A 17,042-nucleotide genomic window follows, 5' to 3' on the forward strand; every position below is an offset into this window, starting at 1 on the left:
GTTTTCATGTTACGTGTTAATTATATTTCCAAATAATACATGGTTTATTCTTTCCCTAGGCTTTACATAAATTAATTGAAGATTTAGCTATATTTATCTTGGTGGCGGAAAAAACAAGAGTCCTAGTATTTTCTCACGAATATAAGATAAACATTAGGATCATTAGGATACGGAACGGGTGACAATATTACGGATCATTTATCTTGCGGAGGAATTCAACTTGTAAAAAATCCTTCGATATATATATACGTACTATTATAAGATAGTATACTGAACACTTTAGTCAGGTAGTGAGCAGGTTTTAGGATTAAACGATGAATGGTCATGAGCGAAAAAATAAGATACAATCAAAGATTGATAAATATACCAAGCGCCTAATGAATGAGAAAAACAACCGAAATAAATCGTAAATAATAGTAACATTAATATTATGATTTATAAGCATTACTTACACATAAGTCGGGAATTGTGACACTATTGTCCGTATAGAAGACCAGGATATCGGCAGGAAGACCTTTCGAACTGGGTTCTCTCAATTTGGAAGCCAGAAGGAGGCAGGTGGTTCCTAGGAGCTGCAGGTGATTCTTGTCTATGCGACACGTACTGAGAAACCTGTCCATGAAACTCATGGCTAGGGGGAATACTTCTTCTTGGCACCTCTGTTCTTCGCACACCTAGGAAAAAAACAGTCCTCATTAGATTTCATGGAAATTTTAGAGATATCTTCGTTGCAGTTTTAAAACTCTACTTGCAAAGTTATATTATAACGTGCCGTCCGAAACCACTTGGAAACCTTATCTTTCGCGCGGGTATTGTATTCACCGAATAAGATATCGTGTTGTAACAGTGTCGACAGCATTCTTTGTGTGTATCTTTTAAGGCTCATGGCAAAGTTCGGAATAGTGAATGCCGAGTTGATACATACGAGGATCCATTAATTAATAACGACCATTACGAACACTCGTGTGTTCCAGAGCGCATTTAAACCCGAGACCTCTAATCTGCTAAGTATTTCGGTTGACAGAGAGCGGCCGGCTATCCAATTAATTCTCGAAACAAAAGAGCCAGTTCTTCTTTTTGAAGATCGCGCCGGTCGAGAGGTGAGGCGAGAACAAGAGGAACGCCCAGGGGGCGGCGAGGGGTAGGAAGTGGGGGTTCCGGCGAGGGGGGATGAAAGGCTCGAAGGCCGAACGTAAACATTTACCTGTCTTCGGGAGATCAGCAATAATTACGGACATGCACGTAAGTCGAGGAGAGAGAAATCAAGCGCTCCAGCGGCTGTCCTCCGCACTTATCCGCCGGAGACGGCCCACCATGAATGGGTAATGAGAACATCTCGTATGCGGACGCGTCCAGCCGAAGTGTGCGGAGCGCGCATAAACCGACTTTTCAAATATTTCGCATAGGTATCTCTATCGCACGACGCTCGAGATAATTTATTCGTATTTTTTGCAAATAATAACGCCGTGTGGGGTATTTAAATCCTACCCTTTAATTATTCCAATAATTGAGCTTAATTTGTTAGTGCCATTCATTTTCCTTTCGATGGATTCAATGATTTTAAGTCGTCGTTAATATTGTATACTATTAAAAAAGTTTACTATCCGATTTCTGTTCTCGAAATATATTTTTAAAAATATTTCCAATTTAATATTTTTGGTAGTTAAAAATAAAGTCGGGATCTAAACGGCTCCTCTCATCTCGGGAACTTGTTTTTTGTTGTTGTTTTGTGGCTTATGAATGCTTCGTTCGGTTTTTGTGAACCATATTATTCGGAGTAGGTGAATAAAAAACGGAATGAATGCTAGCTGATCTTTGTATGGTTTAAAGTATAATGCTCGCCTAAATAAACCGATCATTATTTTTAATCAGACCATAAAATCTTTCGAGCAATTTGCTTAATATGTTTGTAGGTATGTTATCTTCCGAATCGCGTAGAAACGATATTTAGGATGGAAATGATGAGGCTATTTGGGGTGTCAGTGCCGAATAATCGATAACAATCAACGTGACAATCGTCCCACGGTTACGCGATATCGTAAAAATTATAAAACGCTCGATTCTAATTTTGTTGGTCCGAAATACAATGTAATACATGTTATAACCCATTTTATGAAAGACAGCCAAATCCGAGTTTTATTGAACTTTGAATATTGCGAAAATTTTCCAATTTGCTCGTAAAATGTTAAAAGATAAAATGAGATCGCAATGCCCGACAGGGCTGGACCGATTCTCGGGAATAACGTCTGGAGGATGATGGCGGTATATCTGAGAGGTGCCGCACCCTCGGGTCATGAGGAGTTCGTAACAAGGCCACTAACGTCTCCAGAACGAAAAGGAATTTAGAGAAGAGATACGCATCATTCCGACGAAATGATCTTATATTATAAAGATATTTGGAGAACCGGATGCGTCGCGATGTTGTTTTTTTGGAATACTTTTCCACTATTTTCTTCTCGCTTTTAACAAAATACATTCTGGACGTTATCGCATTGATGTAACTATACCTCGTTTCAATTCGCAAGATCGTTCACATGTTAGATTACTTGTCGAATCACGAGTTCTTTCCTCGTTTTATAATAAGTATGATTTTTAAACTACATTAATATAACATGGACATCCTTATAATCATATGAAAACCGCTATTACAAAATTTTCATTATTCATTCGGATGATCTCGGAGCAACATCAACAGCGGTCGGTCGCAATATTAAAATCCTTCTCGGAACATCTTGTTAAGGGGTCATTTCACTTTAGAGGAACGCAATTTCGTTTAATCTCGTTAGCGAATAAATAACAATGGCGTTGCTTCGGACAGGATGCCGAGTGGAGTCGGAATTATCGGAGCTACTCGCGGCCTGGGAGCCAGCCTCGGTGACATCACCAGCGCTCGCGGAGAATATCAGCAAAGTGAGTAATTTGCCAAATGTCCGGTCACCGATACTGGGACGAGGAAGCGTTTAGGGGTCGGTATCCGGGGCGCAGGAGCGCGCAGGAGGGCGCAGGAGTGCGCTGCGCTGGCAGGGCGCAGGTGCCGGGTAGGCGCCCACGTGCGCCAGAGGTCGGGGGTCGCGGGACAGCCGCTCTCCGAATCCGTCCTTATCACAAAGCCCGGATCAGCGCGAGCCCAGACGCTCGCTCGAAACTGCACTTTTTCTCGTTCTCTTATTTCGAGCATAAACTGCGCCGGCTTCACATTTCACAATGGGCGCTCGAGTCGCGGCCTGCATTATTTTACATTACTGCCAAACGGCAATCTGCGAATGTCGCAATATGTAAAATATGTGTCGTTATGTAAAGAATTTATGCGCGCCTAAAATTCCAAATAGGAAGAAAAACGAGTTTCTTTGTTTGAAAATCGATCGCGAATGATGCGGGTTTTCTGAGAATATTTTTTTTCATCTCGAAGTTATCGTTGCCGAAACGTATAATTCATTCACTAAAGAATGATCGCTGACGTATCAAACGTAGTATAACATATTATTAAATGTTTTTATTTTTTTTCGTTCGCCTTTAACATGTGGGTATGTATAATATATTAAATTGTATATACTACGTTCTTTATTATCATATCGAGGAGGTCAAATGAGATGAAAGAAATAACGAAGACCGAATGTCGTCAAATTAGCATGATCTCATTCATAAAAACTGCTAGGCGCTCGTCTTAGTCGAGCGATAAAGTGGCCAATTATAAATATTATTTTAAAAGCGTACTTAAAAAATTATCGTTTGTCTGGCGACAATTTTCCTAGGGGAGGCGAGGAGAGAGGAGATCGAAGTGAATGGAGAGTCCCGGCTAGAGAGTGAGCGGTGAACAGTCTCACGGAGCTCGGGTACGAGGGATCGGGCCGCAATTATGTGGCGGCCGATATGAATCGGTCCATTGTTCGCCTTCGTTTGGCATCCGTTTCGGAGGGCGCAAAGTCCTCAGCCCAGACCTCCTCCCAGTAGGCTGGCTCCGTGCAAAAAGCCCGAGTCATATTCGCGCATCCCCGCCATTCCAGACCCATTTGCCAACCCCCTTTTTAAGAAGTCACTTCGACAAAGCTCGTTCTTCAGGGACCGGAATGGGTTTACACGAGAGAACGTTTCGTGACCACCGCGCCCTCGCGGGCTCGGCAATAAATCTGGCAGTTCGCGAATCCGTTTCCCACTGGCGGCTATCACAGATCTAGATGACGAAAAAACAATACACGTTCTTCACCTCATGAATATAGAGGATTTAAACACTTCCAAACCATCGATCACGGAGTTCAATTCAATAACACGCATAGATTATAAAAAAACAAACATTAAAAAACCGTAGCTATGTGTAGGTACCTATAAATTATACGCCCACTGATTTCCTTTTCATGTTCTACAGACTCGTTGCAAAAGTAATATAACATTTACCATAAATGTATATTATACACACACTATATATATGTATATATATATATGTATATATATATATATATATATATATATATATATATATATATATATATATATATATATATATATATATATATATATATATATATATATATATATATATATATATATATATATATATATATATATATATATATTGTATTTGATAAGACAACTCGTACTAACTTCATATTGTATTGTTTTTTTGTTTTTATTTTTTAATTTATATAAACTCTACAGTTTATTTATTGATGTATAAATCCCATTTTAAAAAGGCATACTAAAGAAGTATAGGTAAATAAATATATATTTATATCATTACTCAAAAAATAACCGTTTATCATATTATACAAGCTTGTACGAGTGCGGGTGTGGAACCCCGAGCGCCCAAGACCTCGCCGATGTACTATTTTTCATAACTACAATTCCTCCTACATTTCCTTCCCCATTTAGTACTGATGTCATTCACTTGCGTGATCTGTGTTCGATCAAATATCTTCCACTCTTATATCCAAAAATTTAGAGTGCAGGAGTGATAATAACCTTGATATGGATCAAGCAAACACCACATCGATCAGATACGGTGCCTTGTGCACCATCTAGGTGTGGATAGAGGTCAAAGAAAAAAAAATCTTGCAATTTCTTTATATATGTATCAAATAAATTTTGTAATTTGTTTTCCTAGTTCCGTATTTTTTAATGTAAATTGTAAGGTAAATATAATAAAATGACAAATTTAAATACTCATTTAAAAATACAATCCTGTGAGAAAAGAACAAGTTTTCAGTTGGTGATGTATTTCAAGAGCAAGGAGAGACCACGTTTAATTTATTAGACCAACGATAATTTATTCAAAATATCCGAACAGGATTATTTTACAATGTAATTAATTAATCCAAAACTTCGACTCGTTATTAAAATTAACATAAATTTGTTTATTTATGGGTAAAAAATATTTTTTTTAATGTTTTTTTAATAGTGAAAAAAAATTGTGCAAGACCCACTCATGAACGACATCTCCGCCTGACATTTGGCGGGACACTGACATACTGGCGCTAGGCGCTTCACTACACGGTTGCTCAGCTGATATCTGTCAAACAGCTTCGCGCGGGCTCCGCTACGAGCGCTCCGAGCGGACTTGAGTAACTGATTCCAGGCATTTTCAACTTTTATAGATTTTTATGAAAATTAAATCGGAATAAAATTAAATATAATTTATTCAGTTTTTTTTTTTTTAAATCTGTTTTATTCGGATTAAAAAAATAATATTATAACTTAAAAATAATGAACTTGGAAAATATGCTAAAAAATGTTATTATTATAATAAAATATACATGTGAGTATATAACTAGAAATCTAGAGTTGAAAAAATATTTTTAATGTGTTTTAATTTAGCGATGTATATAGTTCTTTTGATGTTTTGTCCGCCTCCGTAGTGTAATAGTCGGCTACCGTTCTGGAGGTCCCTGGTTCGATTTTAATGGTAAAAATAAATAAAGATGATTTTTCACTCTAATATTTATTCAATATTACCCTGGACTGATACATGAAGTGGAGGGCTGATCACCTTTCATTAATGTGTTAAGGATCAAGATAACACTGGGTTTATATGACGTAGTGCCCTATGCACCATAAGGGTGCGGATAAAGGTTTAAAGAAGTTTTTTCTTAATGTATTTTTGTTCATCCTGTTTATTTTCTGATGTCCCAATATTTCAGGACGCCTATAGAGCCGCAGTATGTCTACAGCTCGTAGGTATTCGGAGTGTTTGATAACAGGCGTTAAAATATTACCTACTGCGATATAACAATCTTTATGACGCTATTACATATAAGGTGTAATATTATAGCGCGCTACCCACAGTCGCATTTTTCAGCTCGGTGCATTTGGAGTACAATGTTCACACGGATTCAACATGTATATTTTTCAACCCGACACCTCGTGATGATAAGAAGTACTGTCGTCATGCTGGAAACTATATTATAATAAATATGTAGGTATGAGCGATGCATAACGATGCAACCATGTGAGTTTATAATACTCCAAGAAAACGTTCATTTGACCGAAAATTGAGGAAAATTAATTGCTTTTTACTAAAAAAAAATACAAGTACTTTATGACCTTACTAAAACATATCGTAGATGTATATAGCACTTAGTTTTTGCCTTAATATTATAATATTTTAAGTAAAAAATAATTAATGATAATGATAATTAAATTTACATGTCACAAATTTACATTTTTTTAAAACGACTGTTGGTATATTCACTTAATTTTCTTTCAAGAAACCGCGTACCCGCTTAATAATTCAGTCTCGCAATTCTTTTGAAACTATCAAGAAAATATTTAAAATAATTATTTATTAATTTTTTTTCTAGTAGTAATTGTTTTAAAAAAAAATTAATGACTCCTGATGAGGCTGATGAAGAGCTCCAACGTCATCATAAAGCTGCTTGTGGAGCACAGATGGGGGCTGGACATGTGGCAGCACTGGAGCACAGTGCTGCGTTTGCCAGCGAGCTTATCTTCTAACTTTTAATTATTTTTGTTGTTAATTATTTTAATTTCATAATATAATACTATAGTTGTGAAACATATATAGGTGACTAATTATTTCACCCATCACTTAGTCAAGCTGGAATAAAAATTATTATTGTTATTATTATATTACTTGCATCTGAAGAATCCTCGTGTATATAAAGCCGACTTTCTGACTCCAATGTGCAAATATTTTAGGTGAAAACGAATAACAATAGAATATAAAAACAGATGCTAATATTTGTATTTATCTGTGTTTATGCAACGCTATGTGCAGGTAAGTATTGGGTATGGTGGAAAAAAATGTAAAATATCACTTTAAAACGCCGGAGATGAGTTAAAAGGCCGACACGTGACGCTATGTGCGGTGGAAGGAGGGTGTAGAGAATACTAAATGAGTACAAAGTACGGAGAAAAGTAGGCAGAAATCGGTGGAGGGGAAACGTTCGGGAATAGAAGTTTTGCAATTAAGAATCAGACCTGTTTCCGCTATTTCAGTCAGCATAAAATTATCTAGCCGACATTGCGGCGTTGGCTCAACTCCTAATGCCAGCAAACTACATACCTGCATGATCCTCATTGTCTCATTGCCATTATACATCTCACATACCTGCGTTCCTCTTTTACACGAAGCGTATTTATTATTTTTAGGAATGTATAATCCTTCCCAAGCCAAATTTTTGTCAACGAGTTCAAGGAACTGTACAAAGCGTTTTTGTTGGTAAGTGAATAGTTTTTTCTCTCTCTCAGATAGTGATGAGATATTTAAAGAAAGTTTAGGTATGCACTGTTATCGTAGACCTCTTGAACTTCCTTAATATTTATCATTTATTATATTCAATTGAATTTAAAGTTATATTAATAAACATCCATACAATTATATTACACCATACAATTATATTACACTTGCATTCTTTTTTATGTTTACAATCGATAGTTTGTACCTATTTATTTGGTTTATTACGTAATACACATATTCAGTTATTACAAGGATGGTATAAAAAAGAGAGTACCTACAAGATAACATGCAAGTATGTAAGTTTATATGACATATTTTTAATAATCGTTTTATTTTTTTTACTAACCATTACGTCGCTTCTCCGAAGGGGTAGGCAGAGAGAAGAGAACGCTACCCCAATCTGTCTTAGCATACAATCTTCGCCTCGCACACATTCATATAACTTCCCATACATACACGCCGATTAAGCCGATTTCTGACTACTTTCAAGTATTTGAAACACTTGATCATGCCAAGTTTTTCTCGTTTTTCCTCTGCTTCCTATTGCCAATCGATTAAATTTGTTTATCTTTATTTTCTTCAGACACTTATTTATTGTTCATATAAAATTTTTAGTAATAGAAAGAAATGTGACATTGCTGTGACGTTTGACGACGTGAATGTGAGGAAAACTCACACTCGAGTTTAATAATACCAGAGACTTAGTCTAGGCGCCACCTGAACACTTATGTAAATTATTTAACTGTCGCGGGTACTAGAAAGAGTCAATGTTCACAGCTCAGAGGATGAATCACCAGTTTTAGGTTTCAAACACATTCAGCGCAACGCTGAAAATTTGATGCCGAATTTCAGGTTGTGATAATACTGTCGCCAGAAAGGCAATTATTTGTGTAACCCCTATAACCCATATTTTCAGATAAAAGAAACATTTTCGGATACACTTAAAAATATTCAATGGATTTGGTATTTAAACTATATTTTTATACACAAGATTCTTAATAAGTTCTAATTTTAGTTCACAAATGTTAGATTTGCTCCACTTACGAGCTATTAAGTTTAATCGGAGCATATATACATATATATATATATATATATATATATATATATATATATATATATATATATATATATATATATATATATATATATATATATATATATATATATATATATATATATATATATATATATAAATATATATGTATATATATATATATATATATATATATATATATATATATATATATATATATATATATATATATATATATATATATATATATATATATATATATATATATATATATATATATATATATATATATATATATATATATATATATATATATATATATATATATATATATATATATATATATATATATATATATATATATATATATATATATATATATATATATATATATATATATATATATATATATATATATATATATATATATATATATATATATATATATATATATATATATATATATATATATATATATATATATATATATATATATATATATATATATATATATATATATATATATATATATATATATATATATATATATATAGTATTAATCTGGTGTAAATATCAGACAGCACATCGAATGACCGCTAGAGTTATTATCGTGTGTCCCCAGAAAACTAAAAAATAAATATTAGATACTTGCATCTGTTCAAATGTCGACTGACAATTTTTTGCTACATTTCTAGATAATTTATGCCACAATGACTAACTGTTATCGTTTAAACAAGTAGAAATAACCTTACAAAAGAAATAAATCCAAAATTTAAAACGATATTTAAACGCTGGCGTATAATGTGCTTAAAACACATCAATCGAAAAAATAAATTAATGTTTTTGATAATTCAAAATATTAATTTAGTGTTGCTTATTTTGAATGCAGTTTATAAATAAAAATGTGTCAGGGTTTTTAAAATAAGCTAATTCAAAATAATAAAAAAGCAAGCATAATCACTTCTCTCGTGGGAATAATATGCAGATTTGATAACATGGTTGGGTATGCAATACGATGACAATTTATTCACCCAACGGTCCCTCAAAAAATGTGCTTGACGTCATGCTTGTTAGCGCGTTGCCGATATCATTTATATATATATATATATATATATATATATATATATATATATATATATATATATATATATATATATATATATATATATATATATATATATATATATATATATATATATATATATATATATATATATATATATATATATATATATATATATATATATTTATATATATATATATATATATATATATATATATATACATATATGTATATATATAAATATATATATATATATATATATATATATATATATATATATATATATATATATATATATATATATATATATATATATATATATATATATATATATATATATATATATATATATATATATATATATATATATATATATATATGTATATATATGTATATATACTTCATAAGAAATAAAAGTCCATATTTGAAGTTCAAGTTATCTACACTACGTTGTTAAGTCTCTATCTTCCGTTAGAAATCCCGGCCCTGCTAAGATTTAAAACGATGTAGCGCCGGCTGATAAATTTATCCGTCAAAGAGTTCATTTTAAACTCATTAATAAATTAATTTCATTATCAGCAGGTCTCATTTCTGTTTACTTCGATGTTACGGCAAGGATGACTGGCGGAGAGTGCTCGCCCAGTACTGACAAGTGGGCAGATTGCCGAACTATTTAATCTACCGCCTCAGCCTGTATTTATGTCAAAATCAGCTGTTTTAAAAATACTTTGTATGAGGCGGAATTGGGTGTTCAGACTAGTGACGCTATCGGTGGGTACGCCACCGCGCAAACGGCGCATGGAAATACGTGTATTGGACTCGCACATTATTATACATAGTACCATTTTATTATACTAAAAGGACGGCGGCATTATTTTTTTTCTTCTCAATTTTATTAATATTTAAAGCATTTACTTTGTGGTTAGTCATTTTTACTTTTGTATATTATTTTTTTTACAAAATTATTAGAAATATTAGTATATATCCACACACCGAGATTTTTATGATTTTCTTGTCAAATATTTTAATCATTTTACTCGATACGCTAAATAGGTGCTTTTCTACTCATTGATTTTACTTTCTGATAACGGTAAATGTACAAGTACTTATATTATTTATTATGTATATGAAAATGACGTGTATTTAAAATTAAAACAACTTTTTATTATTAGGTATAGGTGTCTTAACAGTATATGAAACATCTATCGATCTTCATAAAATACATATATGAAAGAAGATGGACGTCTGCGCATCTCAGGGCTTACGACCTGGCATTTGGCTGCTTTAAGCGATCACTTTGTACACTCGTGTAAGGTTCACCATTCATCCCATTATTTAACATCCAAATTGATTAATTTTTGAAACCTGTATATATGCAATGGTCTCAGTTACCTTCCACGTGTTGGAGCAATTTTATACCATGGGCGCCACCAGTTGAGAAATTTGTGAAGTAAACATAATGTATATAAGTATGCGAAATTAAATGTGTGCTACTGAATTTATTCTTTTCCGTGCAAAATATTCTGTCCTTTGCAATGTTGCGAGATTGTTTTCACAAATCCACGTTATTTTAATGAAGCTAGGGTTGTATAAAATATTTTTATTGTTTCATTATTAAAAGCAGGTTGTTTATACTCTTTACAAACATGTCTTTGTCTAATGTTTGAGAAGGTGTCGGACATATGAAACGACCTAAATCTAGAACAAAAACACTTCCTGGAAGCTGGTTGAATATATTACAAAATCATCTACTCGTCGCACTTATTTCTAATTCTGTTCGTTAATTAATTTAAATTCAATTTAAAAAAGTTTTAATGAATGTAAGTACAAGGCTTAGATTTCTCGTGAACAATTGCATATAATAACATTGGTTTTAGGACGTATCTACAAAGCCGCGATTGTTCCCAACCACAATAAGTCAACACGATTATAATTATTTCCATAAACTAATTTAGTGGGATGTAGAAAAGTGTATAATAATACAAACATAAATTATCTTAAATATTGATATTTATATTGGTTTATAGTATGTGCATGAATATTAAGATGGTCTCGATGACTACACTCTTTCTTGAAATGGCGATGTAGGTGTTCCTCATGAAATCATCTTTCAATAGATACATCAGATATATAACAGAATCGTAGCTCATTTGAAATTAGATGAAATTAAATCGGCGCGATACGTATGCACTAATATGCAGCAAGTAAATATTGAAGCAATAAAATGACTTAAATTGCATTTGTTTCATCTTATGACTTGAAAAAGAGTCGCTTGACGTCAATGCTGCAAAATTTTCGCAAAAAAATATATCATAGTGCAGACACTTAACCCCTAAAAAAATATTTGAACGAAAATATACGAGTACGTCATTTTCACACCAAATTATTTGAAAAAAATCTATTGATTATTTAGAAGATTGAATAGTATCGTGTGTCTGAAGACAATATTCTAATTTCTCCGTCTTGTTCATTTTCATTGTAAAACGGTTCCAATTTCAGTTCAATGAGGTTAGATTTGCCAGTGTGTACAGAAGATAACGAGAAATGTATATCGGATAAATGGGGCTATTTTGGATAAGTTTGGCCTTAAAAATACAACAAAAGAGACTAAACATCCCTGACCTCCCGTATACAGCTCCCATCCATTTAGAATACTAATTTAATTGTGAAAACCCATGTGCAATAAACGAAATAAGAACTAAATGTGTCTTCAATATGGCTACTGATGACGATTAGTTATAGTAATAATAATTTATCTCATTCTAATTTGTGCAACATTCAATGAATTGTCTATGATGTATGCACTATTCTATAAGTAAATTTATGATCATATCACTATACGTAGGTATAAGCTGATCTTGATTTTATTTTAGTTTACTTTTACTGTCCAAACGAAAGGTTTATGGCGTGCGTATCATAAGAAAATACGTTTAAACCTTAATAATTACTTTGGTTAATTTACATGTTAATTTATTTTCGATTATTAACAAACATTTGATGAAAAACGTATATTTTTTTATTATCCAAATGCATCGAACATTGACGAATATCATGTAGCACATGAAAAAATGACCCTCCACAGCTGGTACCAGCTGACTATCGGATGACTTAGACGAGCGTACGTTTAAAATAAAATCGTTACATGAAAAATCAATCGCTAAATCTATTTTAAAATTGGACCAGTCAATAAACTTACATCAGTATATAAATAACCTATGCAAAAATAGATAAACAGAGGTGTTGATACCTAACCACTGAATAAATTGCTCAAACATATGATAAATATATGATAGGTTCATGCATCATAATGCACATATCTGCGAATGTGTGCATTCATGTAAATTAAATAGATTCCACATCTCTGTATTCTGTAATAATACAGGTACGTAGGAGTACACTATTTTTTATGCAGTATAATCGTGTGGTCGCCTCTCGATTCGTTCGCTGAAGTTGAAATGGAACTACACAAGTGGCGGAGGAAAATTGTGGGGCCTCTCGAATCAGTTGCTACGCCACTAAGAAACGTTCTGAGGCCAGAGTCGCTAATAGTACGGTTTGTTTTTATTTAAATATAAAAAAAAACTTAAAACAGCTTTATATATCAAAACGTCATAGAAACGCAATGACTCTGTGATTGACCAAGCAATGATCTATTTCTAAATAAAGTTTTATATACATATTATTCGCAGACTTTTTTTTACAGTTTTCTGTCTGCATTTTTACAACTCGTGTAGGTATACGCTAATAATAACGAGCGTAATTACCGGGGTACTGACCGTACCGACATCCATAATAGGTTTTTTACACAGTTGAAATAATCAAATTCTGAATATCAACGCTCTAATCGCTCATATCTCACGCTGTGAATCGGCGATTTACACAAAAGGATAAACCTGATGTAAATAATATGTATTTCAATGTTTTATGTGTATTTTAAACATTGAATGGTGCGTATTGCCAAAATACTTAGTGGTTTTTCTAGCCAAGGTGTTTAAACATATATGATCTAATGTGTATACCTAAATGGACTCACACCGCAGCGATTGCGGTTTTGATAGAAGAACGATACTAATTAAATATAACATCGAAAAACTACACACCTAAAACTTAGTGAATAGTTCACACATACTAATATTTCGAGTATACCAGAACACGTTGCAGAATTTTGATTCGTTTCAAGCTCGTATAGAGAATCCTCGTTTAACCGCACCGATGAGAATTATTGCCTTATCCAAAGGCCCGAAGAGAACACGATGTTTCCTATGGTAAAATAATTAATATTTATGCCGGTGGTCGGATCAGCCTGAAGTGGTTGCACTCGGGTCGCCAGCGGACATCGGTCCCGGACTAAAAGGAGCCACACATCGCGTTTTCACTTTTCAGTTTCAAGTTTTCACGGATTTCATTACGTGGCGCATTTCTCGACAGTCACGTGTTGCCGGGTCCCGAGATAGCCACGGGTAAATCGGTGAAATATCATTACTAACATTACGAAGAGGAGGTAAAGTCTTACCACATCCTATGTTTTGATAAAGCTATCGTCAACAGAATTGAGCGTGCGAGTCTGATATGACCGCCAGGAAATAGCTAGGATTTTTTGTATAATTATTTTCTTTAAATCAAATATATCGCGACATTCGATCTTACTTCCCTTACCGGTTCTACAAGAGCTAGGTACGATAACCTGAAGTTAAACTGTAAATTTTATTAATCTTCTCGCCGAAGCCATGCGGTCAAAGTCAAATAATATCCAAAGTAAAGAAGGTATTATCATTCCGAGAATATGTATAGCGTATACATGAATATCAATATACGTATTTACCTATTATAAGGAAACAATTTAGTCGAAAATAGCCGTGTGTGGAATAGGAAATTACTAGTAGCTCCTCTGACGATTGATAGTATCTGTGGGTAATGGTAATCGCACTTACACGATTAAAGTCTAGTGAACTCGACGGACACCGTCTACGAATGACAAACTTCTGGAACAGTCCTGTCCGCGGTGTCCCGAGCAGCTGGACAGGTAAGTGTCGGGACGAACGTCTCAAAAGGAGAGGCCACAGTGACGTGTCGGCAATTTTATAACACGGCGTTGGCGTGGAGATCTTCGAGAATTCGTGTACAACCAAAAATACGGTTTTTATCACACATGAGAGCCACCGGAGGGTAATAGTCGTATGAAGTTATTGCGGTTTGATAGCGAGCTTCTCCAGTTAGTGATTAGCGAACATTTCGATTTAATGACATTATACTTAAAGATATTTGGCTATTAATTTTGCCATCGTCACGTATTTGCGGAAACCATAAATACACCGTAATAGCTGAAACGTGGAATCTCAGAGCACGATCTTCTTTAAAGTGATTAATTTCATTATTCTTGAGATATTCTTATTGAGACAATATTAAAAAAAAAACTTACATTTACGAAATGAAATGAAATTAGGCATACGAGTATAAGGATTATCATTTTTTCCTAAACGTTTACATATGCGTGATAGTTTTGTTATTGTATACGACAAGAAAAAGGGACATTGAAAGCCGAAATTAATGTCGCTACCTATTCCGAAACGTCTATGTGTCCGATTCTCCAATACATCCCAGGTTGAATATTGATGGGTTAACGACCTTCATTCTTCCTCAGTGAATCTCGATTGGAAATTGGTAGATGGATTATCGGCTACAGACTACAGACTGCACGAAAGCTAATTTTTAGAACCACGTTTCGCAGGATAACCTACAAGTGGTCGCCACGAGGTGTTTATAAATAGTTTTATTATTTTATTTATTTAATTTTTTAGACGTACGATCACAAACGTATCACTAAATATTGAGTAAAATAAATTAATTCATTTCGTATAAATTGCTCGCGTGGAAATATCATACAGTGTGGCGTTTAAATGTTTCTGGCATGTTCAAATTCAACGCTCAAATGGAAGCTACAGAATCTACAGTAATATAGTAAATTCTGTTAGATATAATTGCTTAATTACACCAAGTATCGCCGGTCATTTTTTTAGGACCATGGAGTAATATTTTAAGAATATTTGGTAAGTTTTTTAGATGGCCGGGAATATTTGGTCAATTTTTAAAGATGGTCGGGAATATCGGGTATTTTTTGAAGATGACCGGGAATATTCGGTCAATTTTTATAGATGACCGGGAATGTTGGGTTAATTTCCCGAGGTGCCGCGGGTAATGTCACGGTAATGGTAAAGCGGTACTCACTTCCAGCATCCACTCGGCCACGATCTTCCTCATGTGCGCGGTGAGGTCGGTCTGCACGGTGCCGAAGTAGGAGGAGACGGGGCCGAGGCGCTCCTCGGCGGCCAGCAGGTTGTGCAGCACGCGGTCGTCCTGCAGCGCGGGGTCCCACAGGGCGCGGCGCGAGGGCCGCTCGGCGCGCGGGCTCCCGCCGCCGGCGCCCGAGCTGGGCCCCACGGTCTCCGAGCACAGCAGATCCATGCCAGAGACCCGACTGCACATCCGATACAAACTCTAACGTACCTCTAACGCGTCCTTCAGTTTCACAGATGACCAAAATCTCCGATAGTTTATCACAATAATTTCACAATAGTCCTTTTTTTATTGTCCTCGTTTTAATTTTAACGAATTAAATGCACTTTTGGTACGATAACACAGTCGAAGTCTACGTACTGGAGATATAATAATACTTCGTAAACGGTGATCTCTTTATTATAACTATAACTAGTTACGCGTATTTGACAATTTAATAAAAATAAGTACGATAAATTAAAATTAGTAAAGCACTCGAAATTAAACTAGTATTCGAAATAAAACTTAAAGCTACGGAAGAAGTAGTTTCGTTGCATTAGTAAAAATATTGTCGCTGAACAGTTTACGTGTTTCTTCGCAGCTGTTTTCTTGTTGCGAACGAGTAAGCGTCTGTTATCCCCTCTGAGAGTTGTGACTCTGACAAATGATTTCGACGGCGGTATTACGAGTGCGGACGGTCCCCACTCGGGCCCATCCCCCCCACGGCTGGGCAGGGCGAGCGGCGGGCAGGACCAACCGCGGCCCGCGGCTCGGGCCAACTAACATCGCGTAGGCAGAGAGGATGGAACGCCGCACTCTTCTGTCGCGAGTGTTTTTGCCTAGAATTTTCACTCGTGAATTACATGAAATTGATGAAATAAGGAAATAATGCAAGGTTGAGATAAGTACTATCGATAAAATTAAGAAAGGTGTGTTGAAATGGTTTGGACATGTGGAACCTATGAGTGAGGAAAGAACGGTTA

At 34.5% G+C, this 17,042-nt stretch overlaps 1 protein-coding gene across 1 annotated transcript in view; it reads right to left on the reverse strand.

Moving 5' to 3' along the window:
* The window catches only part of LOC148300547 (G1/S-specific cyclin-D2-like), a 51,250-nt gene extending 34,529 nt beyond the window's left edge, over positions 1 to 16,721 (reverse strand). The window contains exons 1-2 of the mRNA XM_088274648.1: positions 16,012 to 16,721; positions 453 to 674 (exon numbers count right to left, since the gene is read on the reverse strand). Of these exons, the coding sequence (XP_088130774.1) occupies positions 453 to 674; positions 16,012 to 16,269 (480 nt within the window). The 5' untranslated portion in view covers positions 16,270 to 16,721. The remainder of the gene's footprint in view (positions 1 to 452; positions 675 to 16,011) is intronic.
* Positions 16,722 to 17,042: the final 321 nt, after the last annotated feature.

The sequence above is a fragment of the Brachycentrus maculatus genome, unplaced genomic scaffold, assembly GCF_059751285.1.
Source record: "Brachycentrus maculatus isolate JH-2025_06_01 unplaced genomic scaffold, ASM5975128v1 h1tg000696l, whole genome shotgun sequence".
Taxonomy (NCBI): Eukaryota; Metazoa; Arthropoda; class Insecta; order Trichoptera; family Brachycentridae; genus Brachycentrus; species Brachycentrus maculatus.